Below are 18,507 nucleotides of genomic sequence, written 5' to 3' on the forward strand. Positions count from 1 at the left end.
TTCCTGCTGCCCGGGGAAAGGTCAAGGTGTCACAAAGTAACAAAACATTTAGTCTTCTGGCTTCCTTATCTAGCATTCATGAGGGAGTGCACTGCATGCAGTAAGCACTAAAGAAAAATTAAAATTGAATATCACTAAGCCACATTTGGTACATTTTAATTAAAATCTAGGTACAACTGGTCAAATACTTTATAGACTAAAAATGATAGAAAAATACCTTGGCTATAGTAACCTGATTTAGAAAAAATTATGTATACATATAATAAATACAATAAATTCCACTAGCAAGTTTCTGCTTGCTTATTTAAGAACATAAGCTCTGTGAGCTCAGACACGCAATGTGTATCGCTGACCATTTTTTCCTGCCATGTAGATAACAGGCGGCAGGCATTCCATAAACATTAATAGATGACTATAAAAAGTACACTTGTGCTAGTTCTTTAATGCAATAATACTATCCACTGTCTCATTATCATTTCTGAACATGTACGTAACAGGATTCTGAGAGAACAGTATAACTATCATCTGGTACTGAAAATCAGAATCTAAAGCATCATTGACCATTGTAAGTCCAGAAATAAATAAATAAAAACATAAAATCCTAATTATGTTTGTAAGTTAAAAAACACACTCTGACCTAAGTATCTAATCAGCAATATGTTTGCTGTCTAAAGCTGTTGATATTCTCCTATGAAGTTCAAGAAAAGACAGGTTCAATAACTACTCAAAGTCATTATCCTTGTCACCAGCATGGAAATTCACCAGAGGGAAGGCTGATTTAGCTATATTTTTATATTATCATTACACATATTTTTACAAATGATCCTGTACTCTTGTGGAACTAAACATTCTGAATTAATGTAATTAAGGGATTTGAAAGCAAATAATGAAACATCAAGAGAAAACAATTTGTTCTTCCTAATTGTTGTGATATGACTCTAGCTGCTCCTTCTCAGGCTCTTTTGCTAGATCATTCCTCCTCTACAATTGGAGGCCCTGGGGCTACATCCTTGTCTCTTTTCTATCTACAGTCCTTCTCTAGGTGAATTTGTCCAGTTCCTTGGCTAAATAAATAAGCCCAAATGCTGATGACTCAAATCTTTATCTCCAGCTGCAACCTCTCCACTTAATTCCAGGCTTGTATATCCAAATGCCCACTCACCAGCTCCACTCTGCTTTCAAATAGACATCTCAAAATTATTATTTCCAAAACCAAATTCTTGATCTACCACCCTAAACTTGCTAGTGTCCTACCTCTACTCTCCATGTACTTTTTACCTCAAAAAAACAGCACCATTCATCATTTATGTGAATGCTCAGGCCAAAAACTTTGGGGTCATCCTTGACTCTCAGAGTCATTGAATCCATCAACAGACCTGCTCACCTCCACCCTCACAGTAGATCCTACACTCAACACTATGTCATTAGGAAGTCACGTTTTGCCTGGCCTCTGCAGCATCATCCTACCTGGATGCTCAGTTTCACTCCTGTCCTCCAAAAGCTATTCATCTGAATCATAGTAGTCATTTAAAAACATAAGTCAGATGATTCCACTTCCTGGCTCTCAAATCAAGCAATAAAATTCAAATCATTTTTACATATCATGGCCTGTAAGGCCCTATATGTTTTGGCCCAGGGATATCTCCACAATCATTCCTTCCCACTGTCACTCAATCAAATTTCCCCAGCCACAGCAGCTTCCTTGAAGACCCTGAACATTCCAAGTACAACACAGCCTTGGGGTCTTCAAAATACCCTTGACTTTGTGCCTGGTACATTCTATTCAGACTGCTGTATGGTTTGTTTCTTCACTTTATACAAATCTCTGATCAAAGATACCTTCTCTTACCACCCTACTGAGAACAGAATACTGCTCCATCAGGCGCACTCTCTTCACCTTATTTTTTGTCAAGCATTTAAAATTAAGGGACACAATACTATGCCATTTTTTTTTGTCTGCTTATATTGTGTTTCCCTCACTAGTGTAGATGCTTCATAAGGGCAGAGACCATATCTGTTTTATTCATCACTGTATCCCCAATACCTATAACAGTTCCTGATATACAGTAGAAGCTTAATATTTATTGAAAAACTGAATAAATTCAAGAAATCAGGTTTTAGCTATGCATGATTCAGGGTATTATTTATAGCCATCATGTAACTACACTGAAAACATATTTACAACTGGCAAAGTGCTTCCAAATACTTATATGTGAATGTTGCAAAGGGATCAAGGTCTGTAGAAAACTCTAGTAACTGATCACACTGAGTTTCTCCTAATGAATATAAAAATATGCAAGCTTCATTGGTGTACTCTTTCTACTAAAGAGAACATACACACACACACACACACACACGCAGGATTCGGAAAATTCCCAACAGGCTACAAAATAATAGGTTCTCCTCCAAGAGGACAACCAGTATACTCAGCTCCCTAGAGCTGTAGAGATAAAGAGTAAAAAGCAAACATGCACTTACCTCCCTTTTTCTACCAAGAGCAGGACATCCAATTTTTCTCCATTTTGAAGTACTGTGCTAATTGCTGAAGGGAAAGAAGAAAAGCATGAACATATTTTTTTAAAAAAGAGATATGGGAACATATGTATATGTATAACTGATTCACTTTGGTATAAAGCAGAAACGAACACACCATGGTAAAGCAATTATACTGCAATAAAGATGTTAAAAAAAAAAACATTACACAAAATACCCTTAAAGGGGCTTCCCTGGTGGCGCAGTGGTTGAGAGTCCGCCTGCCGATGCAAGGGACACGGGGTCGTGCCCCGGTCCGGGAAGATCCCACATGCCGTGGAGCGGCTGGGCCCGTGAGCCATGGCCGCTGAGCCTGCGCGTCCGGAGCCTGTGCTCCGTAACGGGAGAGGCCACAGCAGTGAGAGGCCCGCGTAACGCAAAAAAAAAAAAAAAATACACTTAAAGACTACTGAGTCAGTCATTTGATGTTTGGGAGTGAGCCATCATGATTTTATGTGAAATCTACTTCCACGTACAATAAAGAATTGTGTGCAGAATATAAAGTGAGAGAGAGAAAAAAAAAAACACACTTACTTAGTTCTTGCAGTCTTCTTAAGTGCATTCTATCCTCCTGACCTTCTTGCATTTGAAGGCAAAAACGCAAACTAGATTTGTCCATAGCAAACCAGCCTTTTCTCCACTGATCCAGGGCATGGCAGTCTTTGTAGTACAGTTGACCAATCAAATCATAGTCAGCTTCTGTTAAGTTTTCAGCAACAAAGGGAACAAAATGCTGTTAAAACAAATACAAAAAAGTAATAAAGACAGTGGAAATAGGAAATCCCTTACATAGCTACAGATATGAGGGAAAGTGGAAAAATTTGTTTTTCTATTTTTAAGATTTAGAAGGAGTCCAGATTGCAAAACAATTATTTAAACCTGTTATCAGTCTTAAAACTGAAGAGCTATAATGCAATTTCAAATGGCAGCATCTTAAGCCATTTTTCTTATATATAGATTTGAAATAGGAAGACATTCTCTTTGTTGATTTGTGGCATTTTTCAAAATGTCAGCCTTCAATGTTTGTCTTCATTTGTTCTTTTACTGAATCTGTTCTTTTCCCCTTTGTGTATACCATGAATAAGATATCTACCTATAAAAAGACATACATAAAAATGACTTTACAACATTGAAAAGATCTCCATCATCAAAGCACGGCCTTAATTTGAAGAATGACTTGTCCAAGATCCTACATTAATTTTGTCTCTGCTTAAGGCTCTAGGAAGGTAGTTCTTAACCTCTTTTGACTACAACATATGAAAACCTAATGAAGTATGGACATTCTTCCCAGAATCCTGTATAAAATTTTCATGGACCTCTGAAGGTTAAGAATCTTCTCTGGATTTAGGTAATAAAACAATATTTAAATACCTTGGCTATTGCTTCTGTCCATTTTCTTTGAGCTTGAGATGTTTCAGCTCCAAATAAAAATGCACGTTCTGAGGGTAAATAGATCTCAAAGGTAAAGATGGGCCTACAGCACACAAGAATAAAAAGATACCACTGGTTATGTTTGGCTTTTATGAGAAAAATAACACAAAGGTCCAGTTTTTAATTAAATTCCTTTTGAAAACGGAATAATGGTGTGAAATCTATCTACCCCCTACGTACCATATTTTTCTGTTGATGGTTTATATTTTATGCAAATTAGTTAAATGGAACACACTGGATCAGACAAAAGGAATATTATTCTGCCTAATCACTCTACAGCATGACTTTGTCGATGCCCTGATGTGACAAAGGCTGTCTTCTGTCTCCTGTTCCCTCTCAGACCACTCCTTGATTTATTCTGACTCCCTATTCAACGCAAACACTGTCCAAACAGTTCTCTAATTAGTTCTCTTCTTGTCTTACTTCACAAATTTTCCTTCCATCATCTTGTCTTATGCCAAAATTTCATCTCCTTACCATAGATAAAATTAGGGTAACATCCCAAGCCCTGAATTTTTCCTTCTGTTCCTCATCCACAGCTCCAAGTATTTCTTGGAACATGCTAAGTATATATTTTGCCATTACTCAAAATACCTTATACCAAACTCATCTTCCTTTTTCCTCTTTCTCACCCCCAACCTACTGTATCTCCTTCATATTCCAATTTAGAGGCATCACCATCTACCTCAGCAACAATGTCAAAACTTTGGAGTCTAATTTATTCTTCCCCTTGACATCAGCTCTTCATCCATTCAGTCAGACATTTAATGTTATCAGTTCAATCTTAAGAGTCTCTCAACCCACTATTTTCCTTTTTAATTATTTCTTCCTCTAGCTAAACTTTCAGTAATTACAGTCTCTCTCCCTCCAACCTCTTCTTTATCACTTCAGTCAGCTCTCTTCCTAAAATACAAATCTGTATGATTTTTCAGTGGCTACATTACTGATTTAAAATGCAGTAATATGCTATTGAAGGCAATTAAGAATCTGGCAATTATTTTTTTAACCACATCTCATTATAGATGCTTTCTCCTGCATATCTACTTGTATCAGTAACATTCCATCAAGAATGTTTTATTTTTGAATATGATTATATGCTAATGTAAAATTATTTAAGCAACTTAATAAATAGGATGCACTTAATATTCCATGGTAAGCCATGTTAAGCTGATCATTCATTTAGAGTAAAAGCACTATTAAGATTAAAACAAAAAACAGATCAACTAATAACCAGTTTTGTTCACATAAAATAATCAAATCAGATTTACTAGAAAACAACAGTCATTTCAACTAGTATATATTGGTCATTATGTGATAACAGTAATATGTTTCATGCAATTTTATATAAATAACATAGCTTTACAAATCTCTTCCTTTTCTCACATAAACTTTTTATTAAAATACTATGATCCTATAAAACTGTTTTTTGCAGATTTTAGTATTCATAATTTTTTATTAATTACATGACAAAATGTGATAAGAAACTTTCACACCAAAGATCTTAGAGGGTCAATTTCCAAAAGTCCTCACAGAATCCTATTAAACTATTCTGTAAGTCAAACATATTAAATAAAAAATGCTTCCTCTTTGAATTAAAACTTTTTTGAGACCATAAAAATGCCAAAGTAGACCTTTAAGGAATTTAGTATTTCAATATGCTATTAAATATGCTTAATAGTTTATTTTATTATGAACAAACCACTGAATTTTTTGTCATCTCTTTTAACCATGATACATTTAATGAAAGCATAAATTTTGTCATTAGTCCACTATTTTAAATAATGAATAAGTCATAAAAATTATGGGACCACATGTTCAAGAATGGAATGACATAAACTTACTTAAAATTAGATGCAAACATGTCAGCCTTTCATATTACCTAATATAATATTTTAAATTTTCCACTTTTTAGTGAATTCCCTAAGGAACTTTCAGAAGCTGAAAAATGAGTAGGCTTCAAGAAACCATTAAACTCTTCTAAAAGAAACAACTGAAGTGAAATGATAATAAAATCCTTATTACCTGGTATGATACATACCAGAAAATACTTTCGACTCCTAACCATTTAATGATAGACCTACCCAGTATTTAAACAGAAGTCTTCTTTGTGTACAGCCAGGCAGATAACTTCATTGATATTAATGGTGCCATTAGGCGTGGTAGACTTATCATTTTCATAGTAACTCAAGAAGCCTCCTTCCAGAACACACCACTTTTTATTTGTCTCTAGGAATTGAAAACAAAACACAAAATAAATTGAGCTATACCATAAATCAAATTTTAAAATATGTGGTTTTAAATAATGACTGGATTCAAATAAATAAATGTATTAATTTTCTATTTTGTGTAAAGAGCATGATATTGCTGCATGGGATAAAAAGTTGTCACACTCCCTGCTCTCAAAAAAATTTACAATCTAGTAGCCAGGGACATACAAGACAAAAACAACTATGACACTGATGACCAGAGAAACAAGCAGATCCATAAAGAGACCGCTGCAAAACAACTCTGAAACGGCAAAGACTAATGTCTGCACAGAGTATTAGGAGGGAAAAATGTAGGGTTAAAAAGTAAGACTGTGGGTGATGTGAGGTAGGTGAGCAAAGAAAGAAGGGGTCAGACCCTACAATGCCCTTAATGCCCTGTTTAGAGGATTTGAAATTCATCTTGTTAAGAATTCAGCACACTATGGCCTGCAGTCAAAATCCAGATCAACACCTGCTTTTGTAAATAAAGTTTTATTGAAAAAGAGCCACACCTATTCATTTATGGATTTTCTGGGGCTGCTTTCGTGCTACAAGGGCAGAGATGACTTGTGGCAGAGACCATCTGGCCTGCAAAGCTTGAAATATTTACTATCTGGCCCTTTTCAGAAAAGTTTGTTGAGCTTTGATTTTACAGTTGATGGTGAGCCACTGAAATGGTTTCAGCAGAAGAAAATTCCATATTTAAATTTTTCACACTTCATTTCTGTGGAAAAAGGATGTGAGAAGGTGAGGCCGGAGGCAGGAAACCAGTTAGGACACTGTCAAAAGAAGTCTAAGTGAAAGATGAAGATCATCCAAAGCAGGACAGTGGTACTAAGGATAATGGGTGGGGGAGGGGGGAGACGGAATGATGGGAAAGGATGGGGGACAATAGAGAGAGATAGGAGACAGAGGGAGGAAAGGGAGAGAGAAATGCATACATGCACCTGTGTGTTTTAAAGGGATACAACATGTATTGATGGGATGAAGGGAGTAAGGGAGAATTTATTAATGGTTGTATCATTTTTAGCTTTGATTACAAGGTGGGCAGAAATGTTTACTTTTTTCTACAAGAAAATAAAATAGAAACAGTTTTAGTGCATGTAACCTGAGTTTCCTTTGATATATACTAAATGAGAGCTATCCCCTGGAAATCCAAGTAGGAACACCTATTAGGCAGATCACCCTATGAATTTGCACCTTCAGGGCAAGGAAAGGCCTCAATGACCAGAAAGTCTTTAGCATACAGCTAGTGGTTGAAAATACACAGTAACCAAGGATAAAATCTTAGGGAACTTAGGGAACAATGGATATAGAAGGATCCACGAAAGCAATGAAGCAAATGAGAAGAGACGGTGTATAAAACAGGAAAGCGGTGAGCATTTATGAAAGGAATGATTACCAACATTAAATATAGAAAGAGATCCAATAAAACAAGGGCAGAAAATAGCAGTTGGTCTTCAGAATAAGGAGGTAACTGCCTATACTTTAGTGAGAGTTCTGTCTGTCTCATCATCATCCTGAGGTGGACCCTTCAAAGGTTAGACCCATTCTTGGAGGGAAGCTACCCTCAAACTGGAGTGGTAAGAAAAAAACTTCAAACAAAAATACAGCTTTTGAAATAGTCATTTATGACTGAAAAGGATGTTTCTAAAGCAGCAAAAAATGCTTTCTGAGCTACAATCATTCCATAATTCTGAGAAAGAACTGTGGGAGGAAAGTCATAGAAAGGGGAAACTGCCAAAAACCTACCTGGCCAAAGAAAGAGATTACACGTGAAGTTAGGACTTAGGAAATGAGACTGAAGGCTCATGGCAGAGGCCAGGCCCCGGGAGTCTTACATGACAGGTGTTCAGGAGTTTGTACCTGTAGACAAGTGGGAGCTATTGGAAGGTCTTAAACAAAAAGTGCCAAATGCATCATGCATAAAATAAATGTAAATGCAGAATCTAATTATGTTAATTCTAATGGGAAACAAATGACAGATCTCTTTTAAAAGGTGAGTACAGGGTCACTGTAAGTTAGAAATACGGGCTTGAGGAGATTTAATCCTGTAGCATCATCACCATAACCCTTGATAAGCTTCATTTTTATAAGTGAAAACAGGCCAGAGGTCAAACCAAGTAGGCACAGATATTACCTTTGAGGATTTATAATAACAAAGCTGTGATAGTAAATCCTGACATTTCTATTCATCTGGGAAGCAACCAAAAGCTTCAACAAAATTACGTTGGATGGCATTGGTCTGCTTGGGCTAATTCAGACAGGCCATCCTCTCTGCTACATAAGTCTTACTTTTTAATCAGTTACCAGAAGATGTCCACCAGATGGTGCACAGAATGGGCAACTCTGAGGACACAAGGTATTTACTAGACACAAGGTTGTGTGTATGGTGGTTGTACTGGCTGGAGGGGTTGTTCTCTGTTTCTATTCAACCTTGACGTTTAGATCAGGGAAGAAAAACACTACTGGAATTTACTCACACACAACTAAAGAACTCCAGAGGTGACCTACTGAAATACTCCTACGAAGTGATGTAGATACTATAACAGAGCTGGGCAGCTTGGTTGTCAGCTACCAAGTAGGATATACCTAAACGCAAAGGCTCACTGGAAACCAGAAGCAGCTGTGTACATGGATCGCCTCTCTGCTACTCTTCCTCCTCCCCTTATCATCACATGCATGTGGCATGCACTGTTCTACACATCTTATGCACATTAACTCACTGAATCCTCAGATCAACCCAGTTAGGTCAGTTGTATTACTACATACCCCTTTCCTTATACCCTGCCCACAGGTACAAGCTGGTTGACTGACCTTCCCAACATCACACAACTACTTAGCATCAGAGCTGGGGGTAACACCCAGGCAGTCAACTAGGGAAGTTACCCTTCTATCTACTTCACAAACTGCCTCTCTGTGCCTGTTACATGCTTGAAGCATGTATGTCCATTTTTTAAATGCATCAGGGTACAGCAGAGGTCAGACCTTCAAATAGATATGTGCACAATAAATGTATGATAGTTAAGACGAAACTATTATTTTTTGAAACCATGAAGTTGTTTCCTGATGAAGAATTTCCCCAACTGATGGCATTCAGTGTTCACAGAAGACAGGAATACACACTAGGAATCCTTTTGATTTAAAATAAATGTATTACAGCCTTGGAGAAACATTTTTAAACTATACGAGTTAGGTATTTATAGAATCTTGACAGAAAAGAAAAACAAAAAAAACCCACCAGAACTCTATGTTTCTTGGTAGTTCGACTTTTTCGTCTTCATTTTTAAAGTAGGCTTTTTCTGAACAAAATGTGTTTTGTTCAGAATATTAACTAATAACTATAAATGGAATATAACCTTTAAAAATTGTGAATCACTACATGGTACACCTGTAACTTACACAATGTTGTACAGAAACTATCCTTCAATAAAAATTATATTAAGTCAGCTGTGCTTTTACACTGGTAGTAATGTGATTAGAGAAATGCCTATTTATTCAACCAATATTTATCACATGACTATTATGTGTGGACAATGTTTTAGGCGCCGGAGATTTGATAATCCTGAATAAACCAGAAAACGCTGATGCCTCAATGAGCTTTCACTCCAGAGGGGGAGAGAAACAAATCAAAGGAGGGAGAATTTTCATGTGATGAGTGCTATGATAGAAATAAGCAGCACACTATGAAAGAGAAGAGCTGAGAAGAGTGGGTGCACTCTTTAGTGGGCTGCCAAAGAGGTCTCTCCAACCAGGTAGCACTGAACTGATCCCCCGAGAGATGAGAAGCAGTCAGGCTGGGGGAAGTGCGCTCCTTGCAGAGTGAACGGCAATCACAAAGGTCCAGAGGAGGCAGAAAAGAACATGGCATGTTGCAGGAACAGACAGGAAACGAGTGTGGCCAGGCATGCAGAATAGGAAGGAAGGATGTGAGATGAAAGGGGGAAGGCACGAGAAGGTCTTTAAGGTCTTAATAAGGAAGAGAGTTATACTCTGTAACGGAAAGCCATTAAATGTATTTGAATGATGGAAATACATGATCTGATTTACATTTTCAACAATCACTAAGCCTGTTTTGGGGAATGGTTTGGAGGGAAGCTAGGGCAGATATCGGCAAGTAAGCGGGGTTGGGGCATGGAATGGGGGTGGGCGTATTACAGCCCAGGCAGGACAGGATGGTGGCTGGAGCTAGGATGATGTTAGTGAAGATGGAGGGTAGACAACTGATTAATGGTCTATCCTGAGTTTGAAATGAGAGACATATTGGATGGAAGAAATGAAGACCATCAAAGAATACCTTGTCATTAGATTATTTTCCAATGAAATCATTTCTGCGTGCTGCATGGTCAAAGTATAAAAGTTCAGTTTCCCATTACTTTTTTTTTTTTTTTTTTTTTTTTTTTTTTTTGCGGTACGCGGGCCTCTCACCGTTGTGGCCTCTCCCGTTGCAGAGCACAGGCTCCAGACGAGCAGGCTCAGCGGCCATGGCTCACGGGCCCAGCCGCTCCACGGCACGTGGGATCTTCCCGGACCGGGGCACGAACCCACGTCCCCTGCATCGGCAGGCGGACTCTCAACCACTGCGCCACCAGGGAAGCCCATCAGTTTCCCATTACTTAAAACCAAATGCTCCAAAATGAGAAAATATCCCCAATTAAATTACATATATGGAGAATGCACTGGTTTCTGTTTTTTGAAATAAATTTTAACAACAAAAATCCATAGTTAACTTATAAAAGATAAAAAGGAAAGAATGGTTTAGGTACAAGTTTAAAACATCAATTCAGTCCTCAAGTGATTAAGAAAAACAATCTATTTCAATGAAATATTAAAACAAACTGGTAAGTCTATAAATATTATAACCAGAATTGCCAAAAAACAAATAAAAGCTTATTTCTAGCCTGCTGAGTACTTATGATATATTGAGAAGCTTTAGGAAGAAAAGTTTATATTTCAAATTCCCTATTTCATCTTTGTGTAAGTGGTTTGAAGGGTGGATCTAAGATATCCTACAATTTAGAAGAAACATTCTAGAAAGCTTGTACACTTATTAACAAGTACATTAATTGCCTTCTTATTCAATTATTTTAATAATGACTATCGTCAATTCACAGACTGTTCTGATACTTTTTCCCTCCTGATCACTCAACTTTCGACTTACTTAAGGGTTAAATACAGACAAGGAGCAATGGAAGATGAGAAAATCTCTGTAAAATTCGTTATTTATTATTGGTTAGATTGAGTAAAGGAAGACATTAAAAACCATTTGCTGAAAGAACCAAAAAAACACTTAAACTCAAAGAATAAAAATGCTCTGCCATCTAGTGTCACCCAGCCATCACACTCACCAAAGCCAAAGTTTTACAATAACAATTATAACACAAATCAGATGTAAAACTCCGCTTCATGTCAAGTTCCTCCACTGTTCATGTGAAATCAGCATAATATCAACTATCTTGCAGAGCTTTTATGAGGATTACAATGAACATAAAAAAGCGATGCCTTACACATAGTACATGCTCACTAAATGAGAGGTACTGTTTACAGGAAAATCTAATAAAGTATACTTAATCCCAGGACAATTCTGCTTAGGGTTACAATTTTTTTTTTTGAAATAAAGCCTTTAACTGAAATAATCACTTCAAGTGCGTGAGGATCAAGATTAACATTCTAAAGTGAGTTTTTCATCCTATTGTTCCTTTGATCGAGTAATATAGCTGGATTTTACCACCTAGGGAATAACTAACCAGACTCCCAAGCCTCTGAATATCCATCATCGACTGGCCTGTACAGCTTAATCTCTCTTAAATTCTCTTTGCTCCCGTGAGACAGAGATCATTATATTTTCATGCCTACATTTCTAAAATTAGTTCAAATGTATATAGCAAGAGCATGAGGCCTCTGTCTTACTCATTTTCGTACGCCTAATGCCCAGCACATGCCTGATTCAAGGAGCTGAATGGACAGATGGATAAATGATGATTCTGCTAAGATTAATGCCACAAACCTAGAATAGGTTGTTAAATCAAATTAATTCACATCATTTTTTTGAAACCATGCTTAAGCTTTATTTTACTTACACAGACACACACACACACTTATCATCAGAACAAGCTGAACTACTGATAGAACATGCTGATAGAATATGTACTGAAAACTTGTCAGTTCTTCCTATATGTTGACATTTATCTATATTATCTCCCCAGTTAGGGTTTCTGTCCCGAATGGAAGGGGCTAAGTTTCACATTTCTTTGGAATAACCCTTAAATCCTGAAAACAGAATTGGTTGGCCCTGAGGTAGATGTCACTGAATTCTGCTGAGAATTCACTCAGCATTCCAAACCAGTGGTAAATCTTTGCTGCAGTGCATGAAATAATATCTGTGCCTGGAAGCATTTATAAAACCTAAAAAAAAATATTTCTCTACCACAAGATCAAATCTAACATCTTAAGGGAAAAAAACAATCAAAATTTAAACCTAATTGTTTTGATAATGAAATAAAAGTTTTACCAGATAACAAATCTAAAAGGAGCAAGAAAAGATACCTTCAAGCAGTTTTTTTTCTGATGAGAGTTTAGAAGCTGCAGCAGGAGCCTGATACAAAAAGTCACAGAGGAACGTCGACTGGGAGGACTCTTGACTTAATCCACCTTCAGCATGTATGTCATGTTGAGGGAAATCTAGAAAAGTTACAGAAATAACACATCTGAAATCTGAAATGTAAACAATTTTCCCTTTGCTTATAAATATGTAGGTGAGTTTTGAGGTAGAAGAAAAATTACTTCAAATATACTGCAGAATAAATATACAGAGATATTTATTTTACTTTGCATACAATTTGCAAGTAAGCACTTCAGTTGTATTTATTATTCATGCATGAAAATCAGATTTAATTTTGGTGAAGATGATTATGTGGGATGAACTATTTTAATCTCCCATTTATAAAATTAAAGACACATAAAAGATTTATTTCCTAAACTTTCCCTTTAAATGAAATAAAACATGGGTCTTAATAAGCATCATCCATCTTTTTGGTAATTACATGTTCTTTTCATTCTGATGGTTTTTCTGATTTGAGAAACAAACAGATTCGTGCTTCAGTTCTCTTGGGGATATATAAGGAGAGATCAGGCTAGTGAAGGGATAGGGACTAACCTGAGAATTTGTTATGGTAGAGAAATTCCATTTGCAGACTCTGCCCCGCCTTCTTGGCCAGCAGATAGGGGGTGCTATGCTCAGGGTCACCTGTTGCACACATGACATCTGCTCCACTGAACAGCAAAGCCATGGTTTCCAGAACATCTGATTTCACCACAGCAGCACACAGAGCCTGGTCAATAAAAGAAAATTCAATTTTTAAATGAAGAAAATATGATTCTAGCTATTAAAATGTGTGAAAGTCTGCCAATTCATTTATGAGAGGAAGTCTGTATTCCTTTTTTTAAAAAATTTTTATTTATTTATTTATTTATTTTGGCTGCATTGGGTCTTCGTTGCTCCACGCGAGCTTTCTACTCTTCGTTGTGGTGCTCGGGCTTCTCAGTGCGGTGGCTTCTCTTGTCGCGGAGCACGGCCTCTAGGAGCGTGGGCTTCATTAGTTGTGGCACGTGGGCTCAAGCTGCTCCGTGCCATGTGGGATCTTCCAGGTGCAGGGCTCGAACCCGTGTCCCCTGCACTGGCAGGCAGATTCTTAACTACTGCGCCACCAGGGAAGCCCCCTGTATTCCTTTTTAACAAATAAATCTAATAATCATTATGCCCTGAATTAACCAACAGACAAAAAAGGCCTGCTCTACATGAATTTAAATTTCAACCGAAGATGTCCAAATCTCAATTCATTGTTTTGTTCCTGTGATGTTCCAAATCTTCAAATCCATCATATTTGCCATGGAAGATATTTTGTATGTTTACCTACTATGACAATGGCTGATGCTCAGAAAATTCAAAATATTTCAAATGTAGTAATGAAGTATCCACTAAATGTTTTGTTATGTCATTTGAATGTTGTATGCATATATGTCTGTATGTCTGTATTTTCCAGAGCAATCGGGATGTGAGGAATCTTTAAATTACTGTTATGCTTTGGGAATTTGAAAGATGCGTACAAATTCAGGATCTTTCCTTTTGGAAGGGGGTATAGGTAGGGAGGAGGAACAGCAAGCAAGACACAATAAGACATGATTGACGTGATATACATCATCATTGTACAAACAGTAAAACTCCTGGAACATGATGTTTTTTCCTTTGAAATAATAAGCTGCCTTCACAACTTTTCCCATCCCCTCTTCTTACTTCCTCACTTTACTGGCTTTCCATTTGCTTCTGAACTCTCTGATTTGGCACCCTGATTCCGTCTGACTTCTTAGCCTTGGGTTCACCACATTCCTCCTTCCTGACATGGTGCACCTGGACAGATGACTGGTTAATTTGCTCTCTGTAATGCAACTTCAGGACAGTCACTTGCTGATTATCCCAATGGGCAGCTCAGAGAAGAGTGTACAACCAAGAAGTCCGAGGACACATTTCACAGCTCCAGCCTAGAGGGTCTACTTCTAAAAGAGTACTTATCTTTTCTACCATGGTCTAGCTAACCTCTACAATTTCCTTCACATCAGAATCAAGAAGCCTAAATTCTTGTACCTGACTGCACTAATTTGCTAGGTGATTTTGGGCAATTCCTTCTCATCTCCAGGTCTTAGTTTTTCTGCACCTGCAAAATGAGGATACCGGAAAGTGAAACAGCTAACATCCCTCCACTGGGATATAGCCTCTGACTGCTCTCACAATCTAATCCCACGTATTTTCTCTCATTCTCTCTCTCATTACCCTATTCTCTTCCTCACAGTGTGCTGCATTTGCTATAGTATATTTATTGGCATGCTGCTGTTTATGGTCAATCTGCCCTGCGTGCAGATCACTCTCATGAATAAAAGAATCACATCTACTCTTTACTACAACTGTATCCCCAGAACCTAAAAATGAATTCAGCAATGAGTGAGTGTGCAATAAATATCTATTCACCGCAAACACTCAATGGAGAAAGGATAGTCTCTTCAACAAATGATGTTGGGAAACTGAGTAACTACGTGCAAAAAAAAAAAATGAAATTGGACCCCTACCTTACACCACTCACAAAAATTAATTTGAAATGTATTAAAGACTTAAACATAAGACCTGACACCATAAAACTTCTAGAAGAAATCATAAGTGGTAAGCTCTTTGACATCAGTATTGGCAATGATTTTTTGGATATGACACCAAAAGCACAAGCAACAAACACAAAAATCCATAAAGGAGAGGGGGGCAGGATGCTTAACAAATTCTTTGCCAAAAGGGCAACATAAAATGGTCACAAGAAAACCTGGAATAACTCAACCAAAGGCAAACGACACTTCAAATCAATGGCACTAAACAAACTACTGCTTTTAAAAATAAATTAGTTGAGTAAATGAAGTTAATTTTGGTGATACCAAGTCAACAATGTACTGGCTGAAGTTATGTTCAGTATCCTGTCCCTAAAATGGGGAAAGTTGTCAAAGTTTTAAATGGTGCGTTTTAATGGCCTACGTCAGATAGAAACCATGTCAGATAGACGTAGATAGAAACGTTTTAATGGCCTATGTCAGATAGAAACTACGTCAGATAGAAACTTCAGTTAGGGACAGAAGTTTATTCGCTATTGATAACGAATCCTCAAATGAAATGAAGGAAAAAAAAAAACAATGGCACAATCTCACAAAAGGAAATAAAATTAAACAATAATTTTATGCAATAGCAAAAAAATTTTTAAACTTTTTTTCAAAACCCTTGGCATATATTTAAAAAGACCTTAATATCCATGTCTTTTGTTACATTTCATTGGTTACCTTATTTAATTCTTCCTTGGTAAGAGATGCCCAAAGGGTTTTTCTGAATCTTCCTTCTTTGTATTTCTGAGTGATAAAGTTTTTTCTCTTTTCTACTGGGGAGTCCACATGTAATTCTTCATCTTTTTGAAGACTACCAGCCCAAAAGTCATTAGCTCTTTTGTTTCCAATGACAATAAAAAGCTGAATTATCAAAAAAAATTATAAAACATATCAATTCACAAAATGTATTTGAATCTGCAGAAAACTGACTCACATGACATTAAAGCATAGCTTGGTACAAAATATGTAAAATACAAGACCCAACTTTTTCCAGAAGATGGAGTGTGAAAGCAGATACTATTTCTATTTTAAATAGTCTAGCTGCTCGTAATAGTGGTAAAAGATTGGCTAGAAAAGAAACTGCAAGCAACACAAATTGCAGCAAAAGCATTATTACTTTTTTTTTTAACATCTTTATTGGAGTATAATTGCTTTTCAGTGGTGTTTTAGTTTCTGCTGTGTAACAAAGTGAATCAGCTATACATATACATATATCCCCATATCTCCTCCCTCTTGCGTCTCCCTCCCAGCCTCCCTACCCCACCCGTCTAGGTGGTCACAAAGTACTGAGCTGATCTCCCTGTGCTATGCGGCTGCTTCCCACTAGCTATCTATTTTACGTTTGGTAGTATATATATTACTTTTTGAAGGTAGCTCACATTGAGACAGATTCATTTAAAATGGCTGAGTAGGTGGGCTAACGTGGCTGACAGTGGTACAGACACCTGAGCAGAGAATGGATATAGGAGACAGCAAGTTAGACATGATCTCAGTTACTGACAGAGCATGGCCAAGATAAAGAATAGTCGATTTTGCCAAATGTTTTCATTCACTTTTCTGATATTTTATCCATGCTGGGTTAAAAAGAAAGAAAGTCAATTCTGGTTTAAAAAAAAGCTGTCAAGTCTTTAAGAGTAGTTATTACTATATATATATGTTTTTTCTTTTTGCGGTACGCGGGCCTCTCACTTTTGTAGCCTCTGCCGTTGCAGAGCACAGGCTCCGGACGCAGAGGCTCAGCGGCCATGGCTCATGGGCCCAGCCGCTCCGCCGCATGTGGGATCTTCCCAGACCGGGGCACGAACCCGCGTCCCCTGCATCGGCAGGCGGACTCTCAACCACTGCGCCACCAGGGAAGCCCCAAGTAGTTATTACTATTAAAGCTCCTTGTATTTTTTATTTTTAAAATAACTGTCTCATTTAGGAAGCATTCGGAAAGTTAAAGTAGAAAGTTACTACTATCAAACAGGCTATAAGCCATTTTTATAATGTGGTAAGAACTTGATCAGAGAGCTCTTAAAGTAACCACACCACCCCACTGCACACCTCCTCCTGGCCTCTGCTGACCACCACCACAGTCAAGTCGGACTCACCTCAATGAGTTCATTGCTCCAAATGCTGGCATCCATTTTCAGACTTCTAACCTTGGAATCTTTTGGTCCTAAAGATCTATGTTGCCCTAAAGTCAAAAAACAATTGATTTCTATTTGAATTTGTATGTAAACGTATTTTACCTTTAAAAAGAAAAGTGTATATGTACGTGTATAGGTATGTGTGGATTAATATATCTTTTGAACTTAAAGCAAACCAATACCTACTTTCCACCCTATAGTAGTGGTGGTAATCATACAGGAATCATAACCAACCACACTGAAGATAACAGAAATCACCATCACCACCCTGTACTGGTATAAAATTACACTTTTAAAAAGTGTGTATACATGTACATGTGTGTATATGTGTGCATGCATATGCATGTTTGTGTACATGTATGTATGTGTATATACGTATATATATATATTTTTTCATTGTTTGGTAATTAACTAGAAATTGTAGGTCACTGAAAACATTTTATAATGGGTCTGTGTAAATTATATATATGTGAGTGAATACAGATATCATCCCTTTACTCTTAAAAAAAAACTAGCTACAACTGTAATAAATGCTTACTTAAAAATCTAAAGTCGATTCTTTATTCTACTATTATGCCTGGAAGAGAATGCCCTATTCTATCATAATCAATTTAATTCTATCATATTTAATTCTATCATAATCAATTTAATTCTGCTGTATAAATCATCATTCAGCCATTACTGGGCATTCAGGCATATGTCAGACTCTTTCTAAGCTGAGATAGAAAAAAGACATCATCCTTGATCTTAAGGACCTTTTGCCTAATGCGCATGAGAAAGCTCATTCCTCTCATTCCTCTCTCTAAGTTACATAGGTTCCTTTCCTCCATTCTTTGAGAAGGAAACTACTCAGAGCACAAAGCCCTAGAATTCCCATCGCAAGAACCTGCATAGGTTTGCACTTATGAAGACTACAGAAAGGCAACATCAAAAGGACTCAAGCTCAAAAGCATGCAGCAAGAAGGGATGCTGGAGTA

The 18,507-nt window shown here is 37.2% G+C and overlaps 1 protein-coding gene across 1 annotated transcript in view; it reads right to left on the reverse strand.

The window, feature by feature from the left end:
- ARAP2 (ArfGAP with RhoGAP domain, ankyrin repeat and PH domain 2) overlaps positions 1–18,507 on the reverse strand; it is a 183,717-nt gene that overhangs the window by 92,133 nt on the left and 73,077 nt on the right. Inside the window, exons 11-18 of the mRNA XM_007449426.1 lie at positions 17,492–17,577; positions 16,077–16,259; positions 13,366–13,540; positions 12,756–12,890; positions 6,045–6,189; positions 3,904–4,006; positions 3,067–3,265; positions 2,479–2,542 (exon numbers count right to left, since the gene is read on the reverse strand). Of these exons, the coding sequence (XP_007449488.1) occupies positions 2,479–2,542; positions 3,067–3,265; positions 3,904–4,006; positions 6,045–6,189; positions 12,756–12,890; positions 13,366–13,540; positions 16,077–16,259; positions 17,492–17,577 (1,090 nt within the window). The remainder of the gene's footprint in view (positions 1–2,478; positions 2,543–3,066; positions 3,266–3,903; positions 4,007–6,044; positions 6,190–12,755; positions 12,891–13,365; positions 13,541–16,076; positions 16,260–17,491; positions 17,578–18,507) is intronic.

This window comes from Lipotes vexillifer, unplaced genomic scaffold, assembly GCF_000442215.2.
Source record: "Lipotes vexillifer unplaced genomic scaffold, Lipotes_vexillifer_v1.1 scaffold153, whole genome shotgun sequence".
Taxonomy (NCBI): domain Eukaryota; kingdom Metazoa; phylum Chordata; class Mammalia; order Artiodactyla; family Lipotidae; genus Lipotes; species Lipotes vexillifer.